The sequence below is a fragment of the Pogoniulus pusillus genome, chromosome 11, assembly GCF_015220805.1.
Source record: "Pogoniulus pusillus isolate bPogPus1 chromosome 11, bPogPus1.pri, whole genome shotgun sequence".
Classification (NCBI taxonomy): Eukaryota; Metazoa; Chordata; class Aves; order Piciformes; family Lybiidae; genus Pogoniulus; species Pogoniulus pusillus.
Genome location: NC_087274.1, coordinates 24,133,647 through 24,160,932, shown reverse-complemented (window position 1 = coordinate 24,160,932; position 27,286 = coordinate 24,133,647). Strand labels below are relative to the sequence as shown.

Below are 27,286 nucleotides of genomic sequence, written 5' to 3'. Positions count from 1 at the left end.
TAGGCTGGATGTTAGGAGGAAGTTGTTGGCAGAGAGAGTGATTGGCATTGGAATGGGCTGCCCATGGAGGTGGTGGAGTCACCATCCCTGGAGGTGTTGAAGAAAGGCCTGGATGAGGCACTTAGTGTCATGGTCTAGTTGACTGAATAGGACTGGGTGCTAGGTTGGACTGGATGATCTTGGAGATCTCTTCCAACCTGGTTGATTCTATGATTCTACATGCTCTACACGGCTGCTGATGTTTGCTTATAATGCAGGAGACCTGTGACAGTTTTTGGATGGATCCATCTGTTTCAAATTCCTGGTTAAGCACAGCTTCTTCTGTGGTTAATTAATCAAACACCTTTATTTTACGTTGCAGAACTCCTTGAATAGTGTAGGGCAGCTCATGTTTGAATGTAGAAGTCAAAATGGGGAAGGAATGAGGTCCTACATTAGAACGTCGTAATAACACCGAACTTGATGTGCTACTTATCTGTTTGATGGTTTAGATGCTTTCCTCTGATTGGATTTGTAACCAGGCAGATGGGTTTTTGTCTGTGTGCTGTGTTTGGGCTGAGATGCTCCCTTTTGTGTTTAATACTTCTCTAACACTTCTCTTGCATTCTAGCTGTATTAGCAGTGCTTTGTACCAGGAGAAACAGTTTCTGCTGTTACCATTGGGTCCTTTTCTCAATGGTGAGTTGCTTCCAGACACTCATTTGGGCTTACAGGCAGATGTGTATGCTTAATCAGTTTATTTTTTATATATGAAAAAAAGAATTACAATTGAAGACCAAACTCTGTTATTGGTCTGTTTCCGTGACTTGGCTTTTTAAAATTGTAATTTTATTTGTTTTGACAAAGTGTCTGCAGTGCCTACATGTATACATAGGATCAGTGCTGAAGCACACATTTTCCCTTCTTCCTTGTACTGTCTTTTAATGAGAACATGAAGATTTACTGCCACACAAAAGATATTACAGGGAAGAGACTGGGGAGGGGTTAAGCAACTTCTATGGTTCTGTTGTGTTGCTGATATTATGCCAGATCTGCTTTTGGCTTGACACTTTCACTTGTAGCTCTTGTTCAAGTCAAAAATCCTTCCTGCATGTTAGCAAGGCTGTGAGCCAGTTGCTATGGTATTCAGCCTTCTTTTTTTAACCAGTTGACTTGCTTTTGTAGTGATTCAGCCCAGAATAAGAAATCGGTCACACAGGCTAGAGCTGTAATCAAAAGAGCAGCTATTGTTGGCTTCAAAATCTATAGGGATTGGGAAAACAGCAGAATCTGAGTTTCAAGGAAACCTTTATCACAGTCTGTGTTTATGGTACATATACTCTAATGTGCAACTCAATGCTGGTAATGGTGGTAGCAGCAGTAGTCCTTTTTCAGGAGGATGATAAAAATTGAATTGCTGGACTAATTTTTCTGTGTTGTGTTTCCAGCCCAAAGGCATCAGTAATTTCCAGCTAAAAATTGCCAATTTTTTTTATTCTGTGGCTATTTTAGATTGTCTTTTAAGTTGTTAGTAAGTGGTAGCATGTTTCTGACAGGATATTATTTGCACTCTGCTGCTTGTCTTCTCAATTTTGATGTTGCAGTGTAGCAACAAATCAGAAGATTCTGGAAGACTGCTTAGATAACATAGAAGGGTTGAAAAAAATCCTAACAGCGCTGGTATGCAGCTGCAGTGCTCCAAGGATAGAAGGAAGACAATGTGGGTAGACAGAGGTATATTGTGATGGTTAACTTATAAAAAAAAAAATAGAACAGACTTCTGCAGATCTTTATAGGTTTTAAGAAACAGTTGATTGCTTGAAGGCAAGATTGCTCTCCTACCAACCCTATCTGCAAATCTATAGACAGGACAAGTGAAAGATACTGCTTTGATACAAACCAACTTCTCTCCAAAGTTGTAACTGTGCCACAGATAAGTCTTTTACACATCACTTAAGCAGTCACTATAAAGAACAGTTGTGGAAGACAGTGCTACATACCAAACTCTAGACAGTGCACCTGCTAACAGTGACTATGTGGAAACACATATCTGACTTTGGTAATAATAGAAAAAGTGAGGATTTCCTCTAGGGATGCTTTTGTCTGTGTGCTCTGTACAATAGAGGGCCACAATTTTTTCCCAGTGGGCAGCAGGGTATCCTGAAGAAGCCTTTGCTTATTGCTACTAGAAGTGTCATGAGAATTTTGATTCCCCGGAGCCTTAGATAGTTTCCCTTCTGTTTCTCTGTGCAGGTAATAATACCCCACTGGGGAATAAAATGCTACCAGTGAATAATGATATCTCTGCTCTTACTGAGTATAAACAAAACCATCTCCTGGTTCAACTAAGAATAGTAACATGATGATGGTGAATCTTGGAGAGGCTTAAATGATGCTTGTAGAGATCATGAGCTTTTCCACCTCAATAATAGCTCCATTTCAGTGTTTGAATTCCTCATTGTGACTGGCATCCAGGTGAACCTCTGCATGCTGTGTACATGCCATCAGAACAGTCAAGCAGTCAGCTGTGATGTGCAAGAAATAAAGGTTTCTAAGCATGTGGTACATGACTTTACAAGAGATCAAGAGGAAGATGTGCTTCAGCTCATCAAACAGAATGAAAAAAATCTACTTTTCAAGACAGTACAAAAAAAAAACCCCTCAAAACGAAAAGAAGAAGAATCAGAGCAGAAAAAAGACTTGTCACAGGAAACTAAAAGGAAGTGTAAAACTCTCCCTTCTTAATAGTTACTTACAAACTATTTATTGTACTGAGATTCCTGCATCCTAATAAGTGGAACGTGGAGTGCTCCCCATTGACTGTTTAGCTAAACAGGCTGAAGTTTTAGCTCAATTGTTAATTCTTGTTTATGTTTTATTTATGTATATCTATGCTTTAAACACATGCTCATGGGACAGTCTCCCACATTTTTCAGTGAGAAGTCTGGATGGATCGTGAGATGATTTTTGAGTTTATGCTTTTGGATGGCCACATTTTAATATATGATAGTTCTTCCCTGCTTATAGTCAATCTCAGTAAGTAATGGTATATACACCAGTCCCCTGCTGGCCTAAGTACTGTGACTCCACTGCTTTGGGAAATTGCAGTAGAGATATGATGGTCTACATACCCAGAGGACTTGCCCTCTTTCCACCAAAAGAATGGCCTTGATCAGATTCACCATTTATTAAACACACTGCTTTTAATAGTGCAGACATAAGTAGAAATAAAACTCTCTTGTGAGTACAAGACGTGGAGATACACACCTGAGTAACTAACCTGAATGGATTGTTGCTGTCTGGACTAGAGACACATAATGACAAATGCCTTCATAAAACGGGTTGCTTTAATACACTTCACCTTCTTGAATTTCAAAGCTTTGCAGATCTACATCTAAGCATGTGTAAATAAGCATTGACAGAGCAGATTACTTTTTGTATTCTGTTCAGTACTTGCATGTATTTGCTTTCCAATGTATCTTCTAGATACAGATTAAAAGGCAGAATATACTTCTACATGGATCCATGAGGTTTTTCTCTTTGATGCCATACGGACTTTTGAATACCGATACTAACCTAAAATGGGTTCATTATCTTCCTCTCCTTGTATCCTGATGACAGAAATGCAATTTATTTCTCTGAAACAGAGGATTTGGTTTGTATGCTTATGTGAATTACACATTTTTTTTCCTTAGGAAGATACTACCTTTCAAAGGGAAAGAGCACCTGTTCTCTAGAGCCTGTAGACTGACTTCCAGTGCTCCATTTTAGATTTGACCGACTGAAGCAGTTACTGCTTCTTAAAACTGCTCCAGCAAGCATTCTGTTGCACTGCTGTCCATGCATGGTAAACTGATTCATCTGAATTGAATCCCTTCAACAGCTGTACTCTGGGTTTCACACTAAGAGATTTGAAAGGTACTTAATAATTTCAATGGCTTAGTTCAGCTTTCCCTGGCAATTCTAAAAATAGTACCTGCTTCTTTGGGGTTAGGAGTATGAGAGAAAGCTCTCTTGAGTTTCAGCTAATGACACTAATGGAAGTCATTATAGCAGCTAGAATGATCTGTGTCTCACTTTGTGACTTACATTCTCGTGAGTCTGGAAATGTCTGCTGAGGAAATACTTTTGGGAGAACAAGGTTGCTGCTTGCTTGCAGGGTCAACAGATTTGTTCCTGCTTGAAAAGTTATCCTTAGATGAGGAAAGTTTTCACCATTTTTTTTGTCTTGAATTTCTTTGTCTTTTAGGGAAAGCTATAAGGAAGCTTGTGCACAAGGCGACTCTGGTGGCATCTAGAATCCTCAGATTTCCTTGACTGAATCCATCCGGGTTTAGCCCTAATTATAGTAGACAAGCTGCACTGCTTGCACTGATAAATTATATCTTCCAAATGATAGACCAAGGTACAGTCATGTATGCTAACCGGTTTTGATTTCATTTAACTCCTGATTCTGTTGCTTTTTGGGTAGTTGTGACAGCATGGTTTGTCCCCATTGTTGTGGACTATCTTTTCATCAGTACCCTCAAAAAAACAAGAATTGAAAGAGGCTTCTGGCCAGACCAGCATTTGATGTTGCCAGCTCTTATGAGTCTGCCACTTGGTGGGAAACTTCCCCTCTCCTGAGAATCACAAACTTGCCTTCAGAGATAGGTAGGCAGTGGGACTGTTGGCAGCACAACTACATTTGGTTTTAGTAAAAACCTGTGGAAAAGGAAAAAGTGAAAACCTAAACCAGAACTTCACTTCCTTGTTAAATATTTTAATTTCATTTAATTTACTTAGCAATCATAAAATGAAAACAAAGTATGTTCTAACAAAATGTAGATTTTGACTATAAAATCACAGCTATATCATCAAAAGCAAAAATAGATCAATAAAGTGCTCCTCTAAATGATAGCTAATAGTTAGGTTTATTTGTATGTGCTTTGGTATCTCAGTTAAGTGTTGGAATGAGCAAGCAGTTTCAGTGCCAAGTGGCCTGCTTTCTGAGGTAAGAACTGCTCTTTGCTTTTGCTGTAGATGGGGAAATCTGTCTCCTACCTGTGTTTTGAATGAAATAAGGAGGAGATAATTTTAACAGTACAGTGTTACCATTCAAATGGTTCAAACTGGTTTTGGTGCTGATGTTGGGTGACATTTTAAAAGATTTTAGTATCCAGTATCTTGCTCTGCTTGGATTGTCCATGCCATCTTAGCACTAAGTCTGATTAAGCATTTTCTCAAGTTGTCTTATTTGAGTATGATAATAGTTAAATATTAATCCCATTGCACAGGGTTATTAAATTTTTGATTTTTACGTGGTTTAGATACTGAGTTTGAATACTTTAAAGGACCAAGGGAAGTGCTTCCTGCAGATATCTTCTCTGTTCCTTCACGCTATGGGGCTGTTGCTGCCCCCACCTTTAATTGTTGACCTTTATCCTTTTCCTGATTCTGGTGTTGGGCCCAGATACAAAACCTTCCAGAAGCTTTTTCCTAATGCACACAAAGTACTTGGGCAAGTGTCTGGGATCTGGATTACGTGGCTGTAAGCTGAGACTGGCAGGGGCATTTGGACCCTTGTGAATGTCCAGATCTTGCAAAGGGAGATCCTGTACTACCCATAGTCTAAATCATCAGTTGACCATACTAAAGGAGTCTGTAGGTCATGTGCAACTTGGGAGTTGCTTGTGGCTTTGAAGTTGCTACCTAACATCTGTTTTCTGCTGTCTGGCAAAAGAATATTAGATTTAAAGAATGAATGCTGCTGCTGTTCAGCCTTGCAGAGCTGGTCTACAGATGGTTCTCTTTTTCCATATACTTCTTTCTAAATATATGCACTTGCTGAGAGGCTAATGAAAGGTTCCCATAACTCTCCTCTTTAATTAGTACATTACAACAAATAAGTGAAGAATATATCTGTCTTTTCAGTTGATAACAACAGGTCACATCTTTGACACACAGATAATTGGTAATATTCTGTGTGTATCATTAGTGAACAGGAAGAGAAGTATATCTTTGCTGGGTTGTCATACTGTTCATGCTGTCACTCAGCTGGCCTGTAGTGGCCTGAGTGCTTCCCTTTCTTATCCACCACCACTGTTTCGTTTTAAGTCTTTATATCTAATCAGCATTTGGCAGGTCACAGCATTGGGGTGAGGTACATTAATTTTCTTTGTTCAAGGAAATTCTGACATTATTTAATGGTGGGCTTAGGTTATGAAGTGTCATGCTCCTCTCTTGACAATTTTTAGAGAAAATCTGGCTACTAACAAAATCATTTCTGAACAGAAGAGGGCTTGAGAGGGCTTCCTCTACAAGACACGTTGGAAATATGTGGGAGCTGGCAAAATCATTAAAGCAAAACTTTTTAAGACTCTGGAGTTTAGTGCCAGCTGTGAAGTCCTGAGTGTGTGCAGGCTGTCCTCCAGCTCCTTATAGAGGAGAGAAGAGAGGAGGCTTTAGGCTCTCCTTAACCACTGTTTGCAGCAATATTGGAGCTGTTGTGGAATGACGAATTTCTTATAGGAAGAAACCCTATCTTCAAGATTTTAGTATTAAAATTCAGCTAATAAATACAAGGGATTTAATAGTCACTAAGTGTAGAATTCAGAAATAGTGGAGACCCAGAGACACTATTAATGTTAATTGAAAATCACATTTGATGAAGTTAAGTACCCAAAAGTCAGGAAAAGTTAGCAATTTGTTAATTTCTTTTTGGTCAGCTCTGTCTTTGGATTCAGTTATATAATCACAAGTTAATTTTCCTTGAGATTAGTAGCCAGTCAGATAACTAAACATTTTTCATAACCCCCAAAATGCTCCAGCTTGAGTTAGATCATGATGATATGCAGATCATCTTATTAGCTCCAGCTTTTCAGCACAAAGGGTGAGGGCAGATGTCATGAGAAGCAAATAGGAGAGAATGCAGATTGGAAATGTTTAGTGGAAGAAATCTTGGTTCATTTTGGAGAGAACTGGTTGTGCAAATGTAATACACACAAAGACAGACCTTGCAGCATAAGGAAAGTTAATTTGGATTTTTGGCTATTAAAAGGGATTCGTTGGAGATGAAGCGGTTATTAAATCCATTAATATGTTAATAGAGAAGTTAAATCTGACCCTTTTAGACAGAACAGTCCATATAGTCACAGATCTCTGCAGCCAGGAGTTCTAATGGATTTGTTTCACTGTTGAAATGGTACAGTGGGAAATGTGGTGGGAGGTAAGGCAGAAAACCAGGAAGATCTTTAAAACTCAGTGAAATTCATGTCAAGAGCATGAATTTGGCATGACAGAGGGTTTACAAATGGGGCTTCAGTTCCTTACACCAATGGGCAGGTGACAGGGCTGTTGTTACTCTGTCCTGTTCTCTATGAGGAGTGAATATAATAGTGTTGAATAGTGTTTGTTTTGTAGTGGTTCATTTTATCTCACTGCATTCCCACCTGAAAACACAACAAATGTGGTTAGCAGCTCAAGTGGTTCTTCAGCAGCGAGCACACCAAAGTGTACTTGTTTGTGTGCTCAGCCCTGTAACATCACTGAACACTTGCTTGCTGTGTGGCTCTTTAATGCTGCTCCAGCCGCTCCTGACAGGTTGATGTACTGGCACATCAGGATCCTCTATTGGTACATCATAGGGAGACAGGATGATGGGTAACTGTGCTCCCTCACAGGGCACTGGTTATAAATATACTTCAGGAGGAGATCAGTTCTTAAACTTCTCTTGTGCTTCCAGAAGACATTTTCACTTTTCTGTGTTGTGGAGAGGCTGCCAACTTGAGCAGTCTCATTCTGCATCATCAAAGATTCCAATAATCTGGTCTGCTGTCACATGTCTTTGATTGTCCAGTGCTATGTCCAACGTAGTATTACACTTATATCCAGTATAGTATTAGTTATTTCATATAAGTATTTTCTTCTCTTCTGTTTGGGTTTTATTCACTTCTTGGTGTGATGATGTCATTAGCAAGTTTACAGTGGGGGAGCAATTAATAAAGATTAGTTTCAATATTAGGTTAAAAAAAATGTTGTCTTGCCATTTGTTTGAGAAGTCATTGTTAGAGAGTTAATAGGATTAGGTAAGAGATTTGCTCTTCAAAGCTCTAAATACTGTGTGAGCAAAAATTAGGAAGTGGCAATCACTTCCAATAGCTGCTGTCATGTGCTTCTCTTGATACGTTGAGAAATTTAAACAGCTAAGCTGGCTTGTCCTCAGAAGTTGTGCAGAGTCTGCGTGTTCCTGTGTAGCATGTAGTCTGGACATACTCCAGCTCAGGCTAAAATCTGAAAAAATAAGCAGCTGATGCCATTTTATGTAGTAGTTATTTTGAAGCCCTCTTATCACTACACTTACCTGCGTTTTGCTGGTATCATTTCGATAGCTTGCTTTGATAATCTCAGTAGTTAATGTATTGTTGCTCTATTGCTCTGCAGGGGGGGCATATTTTCTTTCTGACTAATGCAACAATTTAGATAAAAGCACAGAGTCAATAAACATTCAATAGAGTAAATTCAATGAAATGAACAAACAGCAAAAATAAAAATAGAACAAAAAGAAATGCAGAAGCCCTCCTGTAAGCTGAAAGTCAGCAAACTTCAGGCTGACTTCTCTCCATTTCTTAAGTGAAATCAATGCATGCACACCAAGTAGGGTATCCTTTTACAGTCTGGAAAAGTCACAGTTCTGGAAGTCACTGAGCACTGCTTTTAATGCTGTCAGAATATTCTGTGAGAAGGGAAAAAACCCCAAATCCTGAAAGGACTTAAGGGTTCCTGAAGGAGATCTGCATTTCTTCTGGTAGATTTAGTGAGGTATGCAGAATGTGTTTACCTAGGTTTCAGCCATTAAACTTTATGACTGGTAAATCTGAGAACAAGCATTCTGTGTACAAGATACTGCTTTTGATAACAGATTGCTTAATGGAAAGGCAGTTATGTTTAAGTCATTAGGATGTGTGTCTGTATATCCATCCCTCTTATTTCCTAGCGTTTTGACTGAACCTACAACATAACTGAGTGTGTAAACTCACAACATCTAGTTATGGTTTGTCTTTAATGTGTGTTTTAGATAGTTCTCATGCTGCTTCCGCTGTGGTAGAAGTAAAATTAGGGTGGTGTCATGCTACTCAGTGAAAACTAGGGGCCCTAGGGGCACTGGATTACAGATTGGTGGAGTTAGTTCACATTGTTTCATATGGCGATTAATTACAATTTAAGCATAAGACCTGTTAATAAAAACTTGCCTTTGAATTAAAAAGTAACAGAAGGCTCAGGCTGAATAGTTTGTCTTTTTTTAGGTCTTTGGGCCATAGGATAGTCTGTGGTGTTGGTGGCAGTTGTTTGATTTTTGTTGTTGTTGCTGTTCACAAGGACCCGTATTTCTTCAGTCCCATGGCAGTAGCAGCTCCTGCAGAGCACCAGCTGGGGCCCCTCGCAGCATCCCCTATCTGCCTATGGAGAGTACAGCCTTGGCACCAGTGCTGGCTGAAACCACACTGTTCTTAGGACACCCTCCTTGAAGTCAAGCTGTTACAACACCTGGTGTCAGCATGTAGAAGAAGAGAAAAAGAAAGCATAAATTGTGGGCATGCAGAAATTAGAAGACTGTCATTGCACTGAGTGCTGTGCCTGCTTGCTGCTTTGCTTTTGCTGCTAGTTGCAGCATAATGGAAGCTCAATGGGGTTATTGATGTCTCTTGAGTACTGGAAATCCTTACCTTTCTTTCTTACCCCTTGCTTTATTCTTCATATTTTCTAATAACATATTCAGAATAATGCTTAGCTTACCTTGTACAACAAAAATCTAACCCAACCCCAGACCTCTTTGTATGCAGATATTGCGGTTGCATTGCTTCCTGAATTCTTTAGCAGATTGTTGCATTTGTTCCCTTTTGATAAGACCAATATATTGGATTTTAATCCAGCTTGTAGAAAACTATTTGATAAACAAATGTCTTATCTAGGAAAATAAGAGTAATTTCTAATGGCTTGGGAAGCTGCTATGCTGTGAAATGCTTTCATCAAAACTTTAATAGGCATGGACATCATAAGGAAACAGACATAAGTCAGGGAAAGAAAAGACTGCTGTGGAAAGTAGGTTTGATTAAAATGTTTTGCCAAAGAATCCTTAATTATTTTAAAGAAAGCCACAGTGGAGTCTTTTCTCTTGTGCCGATAAGAAACTGGGAAGTTTTCATATTGCGTTCAAATGTGTGATGAGAAATGAATTAGTTATTAGCTGTATCTCCTTGGGGCACAGGCACTATAAATAGCTTTTGCAAGTCTATTGCTTTATTCTGCTCTGTATTGTCAAATTGCAGACCAGAGTTAAAACATCTCCAGTCAGTTGCTCTTTGAAGCAATGTCGATGATACAGATTGGGCTTTTGCAGACCAAGGTTTATTTCTATGGTACACAAGCAAATGGAGGACTTCTTGGTTTGCTAAACTTTTAGAGTCTCAGGAAAAAATACTTAGAATCATAGAATGGTTTAGGTTGGAAAAGACCACAAAGATCATCCAGTTCCAACCCCCTGCCATAGGCAGAGACACCTCCCACTAGAACAGATCACTCAAGACCTGATCCAGTCTTGAACACCTTGAAGGAGAGGGAGCATTCACAACCTTCCTAGGCAACCTGTTCCAGTGTTTTACCACCCTCACTGTAAAGAACTTCCTAACATCTAGTTAAAATCTCTTTTCCAGTTTAAACCCATTACCCCTTGGCCTGTCATTACCAGACCTTGTAAATAGTCCCTCCTCAGCCCTCCTGTAGGCCCCCTTCAGATACTTGTTGCTTCTATCCATCTGTGATTGTTGCCAGCAACAACAAGGAAGCAAGAGGAGAGAATGTAGGTTTAATTATTGAGTAATATCTGTAGTACTACCAGTAAGATTGGGGAAGCTGTTTTGTTGAGTGTCTGCCTTGTTCAGTAGGAGGGGAGAAAGTGGCAAGAGGAGGGAAGTGCCCTTTTCTATGCACTACTTGTGTTGATGCAACTTGGGAACTGAGAAAATTTGGGTTTAGACTTAGCCCAGGTGAATTTGGAGGCACTGGTTCCGGTTTTGCATTCTACCAGGTGAGAGGGAAATGTGAACTGAGACCTTTGGTGTCAAGGGTTCAAGAGCCACTGCCCTGGGTAGTGGTGGGACAATCTGTTGATACCATCGCAACAGGCTCTAAATGTATCCCATACCAGGCATTCAACACCAGTTGCACTGTCATTTGTCCTTCTCTGTGTCCCTGGTCTCGCTGGAGTATTGCACTTTGTGGCATCACAATACTTCTTTCTGTATTGTGAGTTCGAAATTACTACCAGGCAGGTAGAATCCAAGAGCTGAGGGTCAGGGAGAGAATAACAAAGGTGAAGGCTGGTCCCTGGCAGCAGTGTGGGGAGGGAAGCATATCTGTTTAGCTGTTCCTCTCCTTACATTCATAAACAACACACTTGTTCATTTGGTTGCATCAATAAAATGGCATGAGACAAACCTCTGTATTCCTTTACAACAGCTGCAAATGTTCTACTGGAGTGAAAAGTAGTAAGAACAGGTTTAAAATGTATGGAATATTTTTTTCTGTAGTAGGATGTGCTCTGACTTGCTCGAGTCATCTTGTGTGCAGCCTTGGAGTGGTATATCATAAATACAATTATTATTATCTTTTATGCCAAAATGGCATTGACATTGGTAGAGATGTTTGTGCAAACTGAATAGCTCCAGTGAAGGGAAAGGACAGAGTTGGTACCTTCTGTTTGAGTTGTCAAGGTTGGCTGGATTCTCAGTTAATTTAAAATCCTGCTTTATGGCCTCCATTACACAGGTTTCTGCCTCCTCTTCAAACTCTCTTTTCTGAAGTGACAGAATGTAACCATAAATGTTGTTGCTTTTTGTTGCTCTTTTCCTGCTTTATTGTATGCGGGTTTGGGTTTCCATCTAAAGTAACAATCCACGTTGCTGCATAGGCTTGTAGGGAGGTCTTTCAACTTCTTTTTTTCCTTTTAATCTAAGTCTTTAGCACTGGATGGAAAAACAGATTAAATTTTAAAATGCAAACAGAGTCCTCATTTTCTGTGGCTGGCAAACTTTCCCTTTTATACCTCAGCCAACTTCTATCCACTCCACTGGTTCTCCTCCTCTGTGTCATGCTTGCTAACTCCTGCAGATTAATTTTTTATGAGAGATACTATGAAAATGACTTTGGAGAGTCATACAAATTATCTCTGCAGCTTTCACTTGCTCGTTGTGGTTGTGAAGAATTTACTAATTTCTCCACTTTAGCCTGTATTCTCTAAACCACTACCAAATCTTTTTCTAGTTTGGGCATCAAATGATTTCAACTTGATTTTTTTTAATAAAGTAAAATATTAAGTATGCTCTGTAAACTTTAATGGTGGGAGAAGAGAAGCAGAGAAGTTGTGTCAGTTTTGCTTCAGGTTTTTTGTTTTTTTTACACAGCTACTTAATTGTCATGGAGTAAATTCAGCTGAACCCTGCCTGCCAGGAGCAGCCCTGGTAGCTCCTGTGCCATTGAGGTGCCTTTCTGAGATGCAATATTTTTTACCCTTTCCTTCAAAGTACAAGGGCAGCACTTTCTTCTGCCCTTCATTAGCAGAACATCGTGAAATTAGACTTTGCCATTTCCCTGCCTCTTTGGTTTGTTCCCACCAGGAGAAGAAAGTAAACAGCCTCCTTTTGCACTTCTAGCTATCTGTCCTTTAGTGCTAGTCTGAGCAGGAATTCATACTGATAATGGGAGCAAATATGAAATGAATGTCTGTATTCGGTGCATGTTTCACTCTTTAGAGTCAGCAGGAAAACACCATTTATTTGCAGTGCCCCTGTGTTTTGCTGTAATTGGCTAGTTCAGAGAATTCATGGTATTCACACTTTAAAGCTGATCAAAACTGCAGCTGTAAAGTGCAGTCCTTGTGATACTGGAAGTCTTGAAGACACAGACTGATGTGAGGTGGCAAGCTGTGTGTAAACAGCCTGCTCAGCCCCAGACTTGCGGAAGATTAAGTGCTGTGATCTCAGGGATGATGATTTTTACATTTGAGACAATAACAATGGGTGTCCTTCCCAATTTTAAGAGTTGATGATACATTTTTTTGGTATTTATTTATTTGTGTATATATATATTTTATTTGCTATGCCTGCAAACCTAGGATGTGAGTCAGCCATCTATTTCATTCTGTAAAACAGAATTCATTTTAGTATCTGCAAGTTTGGTATAAAATAGAGCCTCCTGGATTATTTTAATATTTATTTGATTCTGCTTTGTTGCAGTTTTGTTTTAAAGGATCAGGTCTTCCATTTTGGGAGAGCTGATGTGGGGCCAAATTTGCCATTTGAGTTTTTATCCTGTAAGAACCTTTATGATTTGCTTGCAGTTCACTTTTGAACTGCCAAATTGAATGCAAACTCAGGCCCTGGTACTTTTCTAATGTAGCACAAAGACACTGTAACTTAAGGATTTTCCAACGTTTATGATTGGTAGGTAGTGCATGTATAGGTATGGAGGTTAATTAAATCAAGAGGTGAAGTTTGTAGAACAGGGAATGCTTCATTAAGCCCTGTGTGAAATAACATGTACAATCTGTTCACAATACCCCAAGTGCCATTCACTGAGACAGTGTAATTACAGCTTACACACAGTTTCATTAGTTTGTGTTTCTTCTACTGTGGTTGACATGTATGTTGTCTTCACTGAAACCCTCGCATAGAGGAGGGACTGCTCGCTGGTGGGCATCTGAGCATACTGACATTCAGCAAATGGTTTTTCCTTTGGGTTCTAAACTATCTTATCCCAGATGTAATTAAGCTTGTAATTCATCAACTGACACTTCTCTCTCTCTCTTTTTTTTTTTTTTTCCTTCCTTTTCCCTCCTCATATTCCAGATCTAGCTGAAGGCTTGTGGAATTTCTCATGTGCACTTTTTTTCCCTTTAAGCACACGGGAAACAATAATTATCTCTCCCCACTGCTAGTAGTTAAATTTTGTTTGGGTTGGTTGGGTGTTTGATTGTTTGTTTGTTTTTTAATTACAGCAACCTAAAGAAGTAGTCTTTAAGAGTTACTTCTCTTTAATGTGTATGGTGTTTAGACAACTATAAAATCTAGGTGGCTAGGGAGATATGAGGGCTTCAGTAAAAATTTAACTTCTTAGATTCCCTGGGGTTCCTTTAATAACAACTTCTGCTTCTGAGAACTGTGAATGCAGGGAGGTCATTCTGCCCCTGTACTCTGCACTGGTTAGACCACACCTTGAGTACTGTGTTCAGTTCTGGGCCCCCCAGTTTAAGAGGGACATTGAGATGCTTGAGCGTGTCCAGAGAAGGGTGACGAGGCTGGGGAGAGGCCTTGAGCACAGCCCTACGAGGAGAGGCTGAGGGAGCTGGGATTGGTTAGCCTGGAGAAGAGGAGGCTCAGGGGTTTGTAGACACCTTATTGCTGTCTACAACTACCTGAAGGGTGGTTGTGGCCAGGGGGAGGTTGCTCTCTTTTCTCAGGTGGCCAGCACCAGAATGAGAGGACACAGCCTCAGGCTGCGCCAGGGGAAATTTAGGCTTGAGGTGAGGAGAAAGTTCTTCCCTGAGAGAGTCATTGGACACTGGAATGGGCTGCCCGGGGAGGTGGTGGAGTCGCCGTCCCTGGGGCTGTTCAAGGCAGGATTGGACGTGGCACTTGGTGCCATGGTCTAGCCTTGAGCTCTGTGGTAAAGGGTTGGACTTGATGATCTGTGAGGTCTCTTCCAACCCTGATGATACTGTGATACTGTGAAATATACTGTAATGTTATCACCAGTCCAGGCAATTTTACATCTCTTATGGTACGCATTTAGTTGGTTCCCAGAGAAGAGCTGTTAAAGCTCCAGTTATGATCTCTGCAAGTTGGAGACTAGATACATACATAAAAATCCTGGAAAGCCATATGAACATACTTAATATTAACCTTGTGATAAGTCCCATGGGCCCAGTCAGGTGAAAGAAATTAAAGATGAGGAAGCACTCGAAGGCACAGGTCTGTAGATGGAGAAGCAGTATTAATGAGGGTAATAAAGAGACTAGTGAGGAGGAATGAATGATGAGCTTTATTACAAATCTTATCTGTATATTATTTCTTTATATGAAAAAAACCTTCCGTCCTTGTGTAAGAGAATAGAGCTGGGATGTAGCTGTAGCTAAGGTAGCAGAAAGGCAATCCATTGTCCTCTTGTACTATTACGATCTTTAAATATCTTTAAAATGTTTATTTAGAGCTACTGCATTAAGAAAGTAAATGTCACAGCCATGTCACCTGCCATCCCAGCTCTGTCAAGCAAGGGCAGGAGCCAGAGTGGTAGTGACCTGGCTGTAGTCTGAAAATACTGAAGAGCTTAGGGTGTGCTTAGGAATGGTTCTGCCCTTTGTTATCTGTTGTATCGTTCGGTGTCTAGTATTAAAATGCTTCACAAAAACTGCCTCATGCCAGGGATCACAGTGTTTTGTTTTGAAATCACTTCCTAGATCAAGATCTGTGCTCCTTAGGGTTTTGATAAATTGTATGTATCTCCAAATTTTAGTGAGTTCTGGTATTATTCATTTCATGTGAGACCATTCCACAGGAAAAGTTAGCAATAAAACAAAGATGAATTTATGTGTGGACTTGAAGTTAGATCTTACCAGTATATAAATTATTGCACAGACCTAGGCTGATTTAACTTCAGAAACTGTTGCCTGCCAAAACCACCCTAAATCATCTGACAGTGTTTCAGAAGTAGCATGTTTTGGGGCAGGGCGTCCAACCTTTGTGCACATAATGAAGAATTATAGGAAAGCAGATGAGGGAATAAGGGAGCTGAAATGTCACCCACCTGCACGATGCAAGTCCAGAAATGTGCCTCAGTGCTGCTACAAAGCACAGACTGTGTAAAAGGCAGACTGTCAGGAGTCAAAACTACCAAGACAGCTCTGTTTTCAGGCGTGATGTTCAGTGAATGTATGCATTGGTCGGCTGTTGACTGTTAGCTTTTGCATGATCCATAGGAGATTTAAAGAAAAATAAGTATTTTTTTCAAATATTTGCACTTTGAAGGGAAGAATTGTATTGAACTGAGGCTTTTATTTGGGTCACTACAACACAAATCATGACAGAGCACTTAGTTGTGTCATTTCAGAATGAAAGCCCTTTTGTTATTTATTCGCTTCAGCGTCACAGGAGTGTATGATGCCTTAGAGGTGATTAAAATGAACATGCCACCAGAATCTTCTAACTTAGTGCACAGCAAGGGGTGACACATTAAAAAACAAAGGCAGATAAGTACTGGAAGCATGAAAGTTACGGTGGCAAAAGCTCATGAAAATGCTTTCATAACACCAGTAGAAGCTTTCACTTATATCTCACATATGTTGCCTCACTGCATGTTGCCTGTGTGTCTTGCTGGTTGTTTGATTTTTGGTGTTGTTAACATACTCTATGTGTAGGCTTTGGTCCTGGTACTGTTTCTCTTGGAGTCCCTGGAAGGAACTCCTAGTGATTTAAACAGCGCTGGAACAATCTGAGTAAGCAAAGATGGTTGGGATGTGGTAATGAAGAAGCTGGCACTTTAAACCTCATGTAAAAGGAGTGTTTTTTTAGAGTGCATAATGAAGCACCCTGCAATTCATGGTGTTCATGTAGCAGATGTAGTATTATGTGCAAAAAGAACACATCCTTCTTCATAACCAGCCAAAGTGGAAAGGTTTGTGTTTCTTCCTGTTAGATGTGTCCCTCTTACCTCTGAGAGGTACCATTTGCCCAGGAAAACATTTCATTTTCCCCAGTGTAGAGATGGTTGCTGTGAGGATATAGAATTGTTTTGGAGTTGGGTTTTTATTGTTTTGTTTTCTAAATATATCTTATTCTTCCAGGTAGTAAACTTTTGTCATTATTAGATATATCTATGACCTAGTGCCTAACTGCATACACCTCACTTGAATCCTTTTGATCATGCTTTAGTGGTATTTTCTAGTAGATTTCTAAACACTTAGTGTAGAACATTGGTGTTGTTAGTTTTAAGAGCTTTCTCATTTAATGAGAAAACCCCTTGTATCACAAGAAAATGTCAAATGACTATGTTTACACTGTTGCTTTGTCAGGTTTTCAATATTATGCCTCCACAGATTCCCAGGTTGCGTTGGGTTGGAAGGGACTCTCAAAGGTCATCTTGTCCAACTCACTTGAAGTGAGCAGGGACATCTTCAAGTAGATCAGACTGCCCAGAGCCACATCAAGTCTGATCTTGAATGTCTTCAGGGATGGGACTGCAACCACATCCCAGAAGAACCTGTTCCTGTATTTTATTTGTCTTGTGGTAAAGAACTTCCTCTTGATGTCCAACCTAAATTCCTCTGCTCCAATTTCAAACCAGATTTCTAAACTTTTTCCTTTTTTAGAGGCTGAAAATCCCTAAGTCTAATATCCTGTGCCTTGACAGAGCACAGTGTCAAATGCATAGGACAAACAGGATCCATGTATGTTCTGTGCTGCAAAATGTGGATAGAGGAGCAGACTTCCCTGACATTTGTGTCCAAGTGGCAAATGGTAGAGCCTGCCTTGTAACACATTTATTTGTGTTATACTTTACATGTGGGAGAACCATGGAAGTGTAAGAAAACTATTTCTTTTCCAGTGGAGATCCCATTATTTTCTGTTAAATGTATTTGAGGGAAATATTTCTTAACTATTCAGACATGTAGAGAAGCAGACAGACAAATCATGAGAGCTGCAGAAATATCTGACTCTTTAATTTTTTTTTAAACCTCATTTGTGTCTCTATTGTCCCACAGAGAGATCCTTCAAAAATGTGTTGCTGCTGATTTTGTTGGTGTTACACCTAAAAAGCAGCAAACAATGCAAAAGTATTCAATGTATCAAATGAAAACAGATGTTTAATAAAATGTAATGAAATTTATTCACCTGCTGATGGGAGTGCTGCACATGTTTGATGGGTATAACAAGTTATTAAACAGCTTGCCCATGTGTTGCCAAACACTGCATTAAATCCTAGTAAGTCTGCTTAAGTAGCTCTGTGTTCATGAATGTGACATTTAGTCTATTTACACCTTTCCAACTGGGTTAAAATGTCAAAAAGATGTATTTTGGTAATAGCAGCACCTCAATTCTTTTTGACATCATTTTCTGTGGCTCGTTCTGTATGCATCTCTTTCTTTTTATATGATCATCATGATGGTATTAATTTGGATGTGCAAATTAGCTCTTCATGATGTTGTCATGTCAGCATCTGGATTCAAGATGTGCTGTTTCATAAGCATCACATCCTATTGCGTTTCATCCGAGAGCCCCCCTTTCCTAATCTAATTATTCATAAGGAACCTTGGGGATTGTGCTAATGGGCATCTGAAGCTATAAAGAGTAATGAAAGTGGCTGTGTTACTGCTATGCAATTAAGTGTATATAGAATACCATTCATATAATTAAATTCAGAATTTTTACCACTCTCTATTTCTCTTTTATAGTACATTAACTATTTCTCTGAAGTTAAAAATAATGCTAATGGAGTTTAAGAGCTTTTTACAAGAGGATTAGCATTTGCAGTCACTGGCTTTTATTTTTCAAGGCCTTCAGCAAATAAGTAGCCAGTTGTCTGAAAATATTTTTATGGATTTGTCATGTTTTATGTGGAAAGGTGGAGGATGTTTGTGACAGAGGCAGAATGTGAACTGCTGGTAAACAGAAGGGGGTGGTGCTGTGCGTTTCTTGTTTAATACTGTGCCCATTGCTTTGATTGGGTGCAATATGTGAGGTGCCACTGCTGGTAATGGGTATCAGCAGTCTGCAATTTCAGTTCAGCACGACCTTTGGTCTGGGTTCAGTTTTCTGTCTTTGTTGATTTGGAGTAAGTGTTTTGATGAATGAAGATAAAGTATTTAGATGGACTAGTCAATATGTTTTCCACTGATAATTCCATATTAATAAGTGCTGATGGTTAGTATCTTTAAGGTCTACTGACAAGCTGATTGAAATCGATGGCAGCTCTGCCTCATTTAGTTCAATAGGAGCAGGAATGAGTCTTTAACCAGCAGAAAATTATAAACACCAGCTTCTGTTCATGTGTCATTCACTATGAACAAGAGTTTCTATGGTGCTGTCAGGCTGAAAAAAATCCTTTTCTTTTTTGATAACAAAAGCTAAAGTAATCCCTAGGTAGCCTGTTAGAGGTGTTCCAGCTTTGTTATTCCCAACAATAGGGAATGTGGCCGCTTGCTGATTCTACTTAAGCAGTTGCTCCTGCTCAGAATAGCTTGGGAGGCTGCTGTGCTGCTGGAATTCTGCTGCAGACACCCTCCGTTAGCCTAGGTGTCTTGGATTGCTGCGTGAAATTCAGACTTCATTTTAATGCTGAGGAGAGCACAATATTAAACACATTTTGCAGTTCCTTTTTCCAAAGCACTGGTGACAGCCATGGTGTGCTCTGGTATTCAAGAGGCCAAGGGATTGTGAAAGCTTCCTCCATCGTTGACTATACACAGCTGGTTGGGATCTCATCCTATGTTCTGGGCTGTCTTAATTGTAAAAACCCCACTATCATTTCAAAATTGCTCATCTCTGTAGTAGCCTATTACAAAACAGTGGTAGCTTAATACAACGTCTCTTCCAGGATATCCTCTCAGTTTCTCCCCAGGTACTTGCCAGAAGAAATGAGCTGTGAACTTTGAATGAGAGTTTAATGGGTCCGGGTGCTGTCTGACCAAGTGACAGAATGTCAGCGAGGCACTGACAGCTTCTCTCTAATCGTTCCTATAAAAGCAAAAGGAGAGAAGAAAGAGGGGCCAGGGGGAAGTGCTCAGAAAAGCTGGTCTCTTGGCTAGATTTCCAGATTACTTAGGTCTTTTTAAAGGTCAAACCCAACACTTCATGTTAGTACCTCCTTAATCACTAGGAGACAACCTTCAGAGCACAGAAATGGCATGCTTTTAATGTTACTCAGCAAGTCAGTCAGCACTCTACACCAGTTCATCCTTTAAAATATTCTTGAAGTACAGCAGCATATTGGTAGGTCATTAATCTACCCTCAGGAAGGCAAATTCATTTTATGTCCAAGAGAAAAACATGCGCTCATTTTACTGTCTGTACAAAATACTTGTGGTGCCAGGTCATATTTATGATCTGCCAGCTCAGGTTAACTCTGCCAGATTCTGCACCATGATTTAAGATTCTGATGCAATGACTGACACATTTTCTAGCTGTTTTCTGCAGCTGACCATTGCTGTTTGCATTTGCTTTTAAATGAAATCAACATGGCTCTCACTTCTGAGATAACAGCTGTGCCAGAAAAACAGTAAATGAAGAAAAACCTTTAACAGATTCAGACAACCTTCTTTGGTTGATTTGTGGCATGAGTTTTTTTTAAATTTTACAGTGATAAATTTTGTATTTTTTTTATTTATGGTTTTCCCTGGTAATTTATGTAAACCCATAAATTACCAGAGAAAACCACGTTACTTTGTTTTCCTTTGGGTAAAATCTTTAGTTCTCTGCACTTACAGAGCATCTCTCAGCTGGGATTGTTCAGCCTGGAGAAGAGGATGCTCTGGGGAGACCTAATAGTGGCCTTCCAGTACCTGATGGGGACCTGAAAGAAGGCTGGAGAGGGATATTTACAATGGCCTGTAGTGATAGCACAAGAGGCAATGGCTTGAAATTAGAGAAGAGGAGATTTAGATTTAATGTTAGGAACGACTTAATGCTGAGAGTAGTGAAACTCTGGAGCAAGTTACTCAGGGAGGTAGTTGAGGCCTCGTCCCTGGACATAGTCAAAGTCAAGCTAGACAAGGCTTTGAGCACCTGATCTAGTGGAGGTTGTCCTTGCTTACTGCACTGGTGTTGGACTAAATGAACTTTGAAGGTCCTTTCCAGCCCAAATGACATTGTTCTTGGCTAGTTGTTCTTGATTCCTACTCTGCTTGTCGCTGGACAGTATTTCTGGGTATTCACCTGAACCCTTAAAGTAAGCCTCTACTTGAACCTTGCTTGTGGATAGTCACTGGTTTGTTAGACTTGACTTCTAATAATGCTCTTTTGTTCTTGCACTTCATATCCAAAATAATATTTTAATGATCCTTGAGGTTAATTTTGTGCAGATCAGATGGTGGGGGGGAAGGCTGCTGCCTGTTTTTCATTGTCAGCTTCTGTCTCTCCTTTTAAAGCCAGTAACCACACACAAGTTCAAATCCCTCAGATCAAGAATATGCTCATTTACAAAGATTATAATTGATTTTTTGGCCCTGTTTTTAATACTTTGCACTGTAAATGACATCCCAGTGGAGAATAATCATCATACAGATGTTTGAAACCTCCTTCCTGCCGAGTATGGTAATTGAAGTCTATAAAGCGTCATCAGACTGCATGTTGTTTCTAATTAGTATGAGGCAGTTTCTCTTAGCTTTATGTAGTTTCACTGGCCTCTTGCCTTCATTATTTTAGCAGCTGGCTATTAAATCTTGTCATTTAGTCAAGTACCAGATGAAAAGCACGAGGGTTTTTTTTGGTGTTTCATAGTGTCTTGCTTTCCTTTTACTGAAAGAACTGATTTTTGTATGGGTTGATGCTGACTTTCTGAAGCTGTCAGTATGCTTTTAGCTCCAGCTGGCTAGGTTCTATTGTGACATCTTTTGAAAGACTCTTGATCTCCCATCATCAGGAGAAACATTAGTGCAACAATAAATTTCTCTCCTCATAATAGGGCCTTTATCATAATGATCCTCATTTGTCTATTTTCTGAAAAAAGGAACTTTTTTGGTGACAGCTTGATGGTTGGATGCTTACGGCAGACTGTTTCCCAGGGTATACTGGGACAATCAACAGTGGGATGGAAAAGGGCAGATAATGAGTTTCTTCTCTTGAAATGAGCTCAAAAATCTGTGTAAAGTCATTGGGAAAAGAGGTTTTTCTGCCTGTTTCAGCTTCCCCCTGTGTACTCTGATCTAGACCAAATCCCAGGATCCTTATTGAGGGTTGGGTTGTGCCTCTGAAACTGTACCTCCCTCTGGTAGGCAAATTTAGCCTAGAGTTGTGTCTCTGCATTTCCTCATGTCTTGCTGAAAGCTCTTTTTACCTTACATAATCAGTGAGTGTACAGGACTTTAGAAGACAGGCAGTGGTAAAGACTTTGCAGGCCCTGGCTGTGTTTTCCAGGGATCCCTTCTGAGCATGTGGAAGACCAAAATAAGAGCAAGCTCCTTTGTGACAGGAGGCAGGTTTTTTTCTTTTTTGTTTTAAGATGTAGTTTGCATTTCTCCTTTACATGTGGTGGATGTCTTGTCTGAATATTCAGACAGCGCATCCAAAATTTGTCACGATGCATTGTTTGCAGTTTGTTGTTGATTCCAGTTGAGTGACACTCCAATAATGCAAAGGTCTAAAGTATAACTAATTAGGGGACTCCTCCGTAATGGTTTCAGTACTAACAATCTATATAACATTGCTCCACGCCGGATCCTCCAGTGCAAAGTGTATGCAGAAGTAAATTTCCTTCTCACATGAATTAGCTGCTGATTGTATAAGCTCAGGCAATGCTGAAATCAGCCTGTGTTAGATCTGAGTTGATGTTTGTAGCTAAGTGCAGTGAGATGTTGCTTTTTGAAGTAACAAGAGGTTGTTTGCTATGTTGCTGGTACGTACTGCGTTATTGAGGGATGACAACGTGAAATAGCAAATGTTGTAGTGAGACAGTTTCTTTTAGGGTTAAGAAGTGGTGTCCTAGTTTGCATCTGTCCCCTTCACTGCAGTGTGACGTCTGGTGGCCACAGCAAGCTGGTGCCAGGCCTGGAGAACACGACGTCTCTCTCCACTCAACTAGCCTTTGGCAAATTTTCCAGCCTCTAATCTGCAGTTCAGACCTGGGTAAAACTTTCCACTTATCGCAGTCCTTTGAAGAGCTAACCAGTGTGCTTCTGCGCTGCTTTGCCGGGGAGAAACCTGTCAACACCTTTTCTCTTCATTCTGTAGTTAATGGATATGTCAACACTGCTTAATGGAGGATGATGAAAAGGTATGTTTTGTAGCTCTAAATGTGGTGGTGTGTCCTGACAGCACTGATAGCTTGGGCACAGTGTCGTGCTAATATTGTTATGTTGGCTCTGATGCCAATTCAGGCAGCACTAGCCCAGCTATTCCTCTGCAGTGCTCTTCTGCAGTGCATAAATACACCCTCATGCAAACACAGATTCAGAAACATCTCGACTCCATAGCTATCACTTATAATTATAGTGGAATTAAAATAGACCTGAGGCTTCAGTTGGCCTCATGCCTCAGAACTGTTACTTTGCAGCAAAGGCTGCTCTGCTTGGAGTGCACAGCCATAATTACTGGGGACTCCGTTTTAACAACTATTGATGATTGTAAGGCACAGCCTCAAGGATATTGGGAGGGAGTTGGAAGCCTTGCACTTTTTCAAGGGATTAGATCCCTAAATGTTGTCTGCGTGGGCTGCAAATTAGCAGCTCTCAAACTGTATGTCTGCAGGAAACATGGCCTTGGGGAAGGTGCCTGCAGACTTCGGAGGCATAATCATATGCTTTGAAGCCTTCCTGATTTGGGGAGGCTCCTAATAAATTCCTCTGTGTCTATCTCTGTAGAGGAGGCATAAATCTGACCCACTGATGTTTGGTTTTCTGGACTGTTTTGGTTTTGACTTTTCATCTGGCAGGAGCTATAATTTGTATTTAACTTTTTTTTTGTGAAGAAGGAATGATTGTGTTTGGTGTTTAAACCTGAGAGTCTTGGAACTTTGAACTCCATGTTCTCTGGTTGTGGGAACAATCTGAGTTCCCATTGCAATATTGTGTGATTAGACTGGAAAGAGCTTTCAGGTTTGTTTTATGCAACTGCTGGGTTACCTGTGTGCTGTTACATTCCTCAGAGTGGGGAAAAAAGTTTTTGAAATTGCCTAACCAGCCAACAGATGCAGTTTTAGACAATGTCCATAGCATTTGTAATAGATGTTGATCTAGTCCTGTTCCACAATTAATGTCCTTTGGGAGTAGCCCAAAAGGAATGTTTATTTCCTGAGGCTGTTAACAGTGTTTGAAGTTCCTTTATCAGACACAGACTAGGGAAAGATGCATTGATTTTTAGTGTCTTCTGTGATTCAAGTATTTTTAAAAATAAGTAATTGTTGAAATACAATGCATTTAAAGTTGAGAGCAAATATTTTGTTGGGTTTGGTACATTCCAGCTATCTAGAATTCAGTTTTTAGTGGCCAAGAGTTCTTCTAGTTCCTGACTTAGTAGGGTGATTTAGCATGCTTTTCATTTTAAGTACATGAGTACATGAGTAATCCTATCTTTTCTCACATTTATTTAGCTGGAGATTTTATATATATATATATATATATAAAAAATATTCTTGGTCTTTCCTGAGTTGAACCTTATGAGCTTTCAGACCAGTGTAACATTATGTAAGCCACTAGTATAGTTTTGTATTGTTTCTACACTCATCTCAAACCTTCAAGCGGTAGGGTTGATAGTGAAGCTGATACAGTTTGCCTGTTCATTTTTTGACCATCTTAGGAGCAGCTTTTGGTATTCTTTCAGTAGCACCATACCATGTCAACACCAACAAATCTGTTTTTTCTGGTCTTGGGCAGTAAACTTGCTGAGGAGATCTTGTTGCAAGCAAGAAGAACTAATCACCTGATCTTTGAGCTTGGCTGTAATTTACACATGTAGGCCAGCCACACTATCTGAATAATTCTGAAAGGTCAAAACCAGTGATTTCAAAGCAGCTTAGAATGGATCTAATATACTCTGATGTGTGTGATCTTCATCAAAGAAGTATTAGGCACTCCCAGAAGTCCCACAGTTATATGATCTTGTGACAGACCCAGAGGCAAATTCAGAGTTGTCAGCTGAATTGCCTTTGGAGCCTGCCAAGCAAACAGATGCTAATGCTAGATGAGCATCTACAGCACTTGGCATCGAACTCCTGTGACAGCCAGCAAGCCCTGTGTGTGACCTTAGCTTGCTGATCCACTGCTGGGAGTCGCAGAGGAGATGTCCAGTGATACAGTCTATTTGGATCCTGTAGCCAAAGTATGCTTAAACACTGTGGTCTATCCTCATACATTAAGACTGAGAAAAGCAAATGTAGTTTGTTTTCTCTGTGCTAGTTCCTCTGGACCCCTTGTACTCTGAGAAGCTCCCACTTCTGGCAAGTGTTAACAGAAGACCATAGGTTGACGTAGCAGAGAGTGAGCGCTGTTGGTCTGTGCACTACTCTAATGCTATGAGTTGCTGTCACTGAGTGTGTCTGCCTGAGCACTCTGATTGTTTGGGAGCACTGTGACCAGCTAGCTGGGAGAGGCCCATCCCTCTGAGGGTGACATTGCAGATTCCAAAAAATAATTGCTCTGAGCATGCTACCTGTTGAGAGAGGTCCTTGGCTTGTGACAAGCCCTGAGCCATGCCAGAGTGGCATTTGGAGGAGAGCCATTTCTCACATCCAAGAGTCTGTCAAGGTGGTGCACTCTTAGCAATTCAAGAGTGTGAATCATAGCACTGCAAAGCTCAAGAACATCCTGGAGCTCTCCTTCATTTACCAGTGCAGATATATATATGGCTGTTGTGTCTCTGCTTTCCTTGTCATCACTCTGCACTTGAGGACTCTGACTGTAGTCCAGCTCCTAGATCCAGCCTTTCATGACTTTCAAGATTCTATCCTCTACCGCTTCACTGAAAAGCCTCCTCCCTGGGGCTTTTTCTTCCTTGGTGCATGCTGTTGTGAAGCTTTGTTTGTTAGGGCTCCATCAGTACATTTGTTTAGCAGCACTTCAGTTCACTTGTACTGTGTACAGGAGCATTTAAGTCTCTAGACAAGTGATTAAGAGCTTTATTAAGTAGAAATGTTTTGCTGAGCCACTGCTTGGATTATCTGTCCTTTAGCATGTGTATAATCAAAACTGCAGTCTTGGATAAAAACTCTGGAGCATCTGCTTCATTTTTCCCTTTGTGTGAAATGGGAATGCTAACATTTCCTTACCAATTTCTGTGGGTTACCTTGGCTTTAATGCCCAGAAAGTGCTTTGAACACGAGAACTGCTGTGACAGAATTACTGAGAGCTGGGCTTCTGGAGTTTAATTGCTCTGTTAAGGAGAGGAAAAAAGAAAAGAAGTTGTTCAGAATCAGCTGGCAGTGAAATTCTATTGAATATAGGAAAAATGATGTTCATATTGAAACTAGTCATTTAGGATTGTAATGTAAATTTTGGATGGCTTTTCATTACTCTTGGATACATTCTACATGAATGATTTTCCTTTTAAAATTCTAAATATGGGTGGGATTTTCTTATGTCCCTGTTTTATAACAGCCTTTTGGCAACGCTCGAAGCTTTCATATTGCAGGCCACTGCAGTTATTACACACAAGCCTAATATCACCTGTGGTTAATTCTGTACAGTTAGTATATTGTAATAATTTTTACACTTTCTATTTTTGGCATTTATTTACTCTGAATTGAAGGCAGAGCTTCAAGGTCTTTTTATGCTCACAATAAAACCCCGTTGCCTAGCATTTTTAGCACTTGGCAGCACCATTTCTAAGCTGTCTTTTGCTGGCAGCCAGGCTGTGCAGCTTCTCTGTGGGAAGTAACATGGAGCTGAGCAGAAGCTCCCAGCTCAGGCAGGCTTCTGCGAGTACCAGTTTAAACCCTGCTCTGGAAACTGTAAATGTATAATGTGATGGACAGAGTGAATTCTTCTCCCCCCCCCTTCTTTTCTGCCCTTCAGTGTTGGTTGGTAAGAGGGGTGAACTGGCAACATCAATAGTTGGAATTGGTGATCTTAAAGGTGTTTTACAGTCATTGTAATTCTGTGATCTCCTAACCATGCTGATGTTTATAAAGAGGAGTGTTTCAAGGCTGTTGTTGAGCTCTTGGCTTAGATGACTGTCTCACCTGATAGCAAACCCAGGGTAAAAAAGGAATGTCCATCTGCCTTTTATTTCTTTTCCTAATTTTTCATATTTTTTTCCAAGAGATCTCAGTGAATCGTTAGCATGTGTTACACAGTGTAAGCTGTCAAGAAGCTTCTAGGGGATGTGAAGTTTAGAAGCTTTCTCTGCCCATTTTTATGCTAAAATAGAGATTGATTTCCAGCGGTTTTGTGAAGTGTTGCTTGTCAGAATAGCTACAAGCAGTGTTACCAAATGGCTTAGATGTGCCAAAGGTGAAAGGCTTTCTAGTGACTTTTCCAGTTTGGTCAGAGTGAGCAGGATGGAGGAGGGATCAGAGCTTCTCAGGTTTACTTCCTTTGGACATCTCCAGTGGCTGAGGTACCTGCTGGGCG

The 27,286-nt window shown here is 40.2% G+C and overlaps 1 protein-coding gene across 7 annotated transcripts in view; it reads left to right on the top strand.

Moving 5' to 3' along the window:
- The window catches only part of PPP2R2C (protein phosphatase 2 regulatory subunit Bgamma), a 161,199-nt gene that overhangs the window by 78,405 nt on the left and 55,508 nt on the right, over positions 1–27,286 (top strand). Inside the window, exon 3 of one of the 7 annotated variants that reach the window (XM_064151502.1) lies at positions 4,229–4,384. The exons of the other annotated variants lie outside the window; for them this stretch is intronic. Within the exon in view, the coding sequence (XP_064007572.1) occupies positions 4,372–4,384 (13 nt within the window). The 5' untranslated portion in view covers positions 4,229–4,371. The remainder of the gene's footprint in view (positions 1–4,228; positions 4,385–27,286) is intronic. 7 annotated transcript variants of the gene reach the window in all.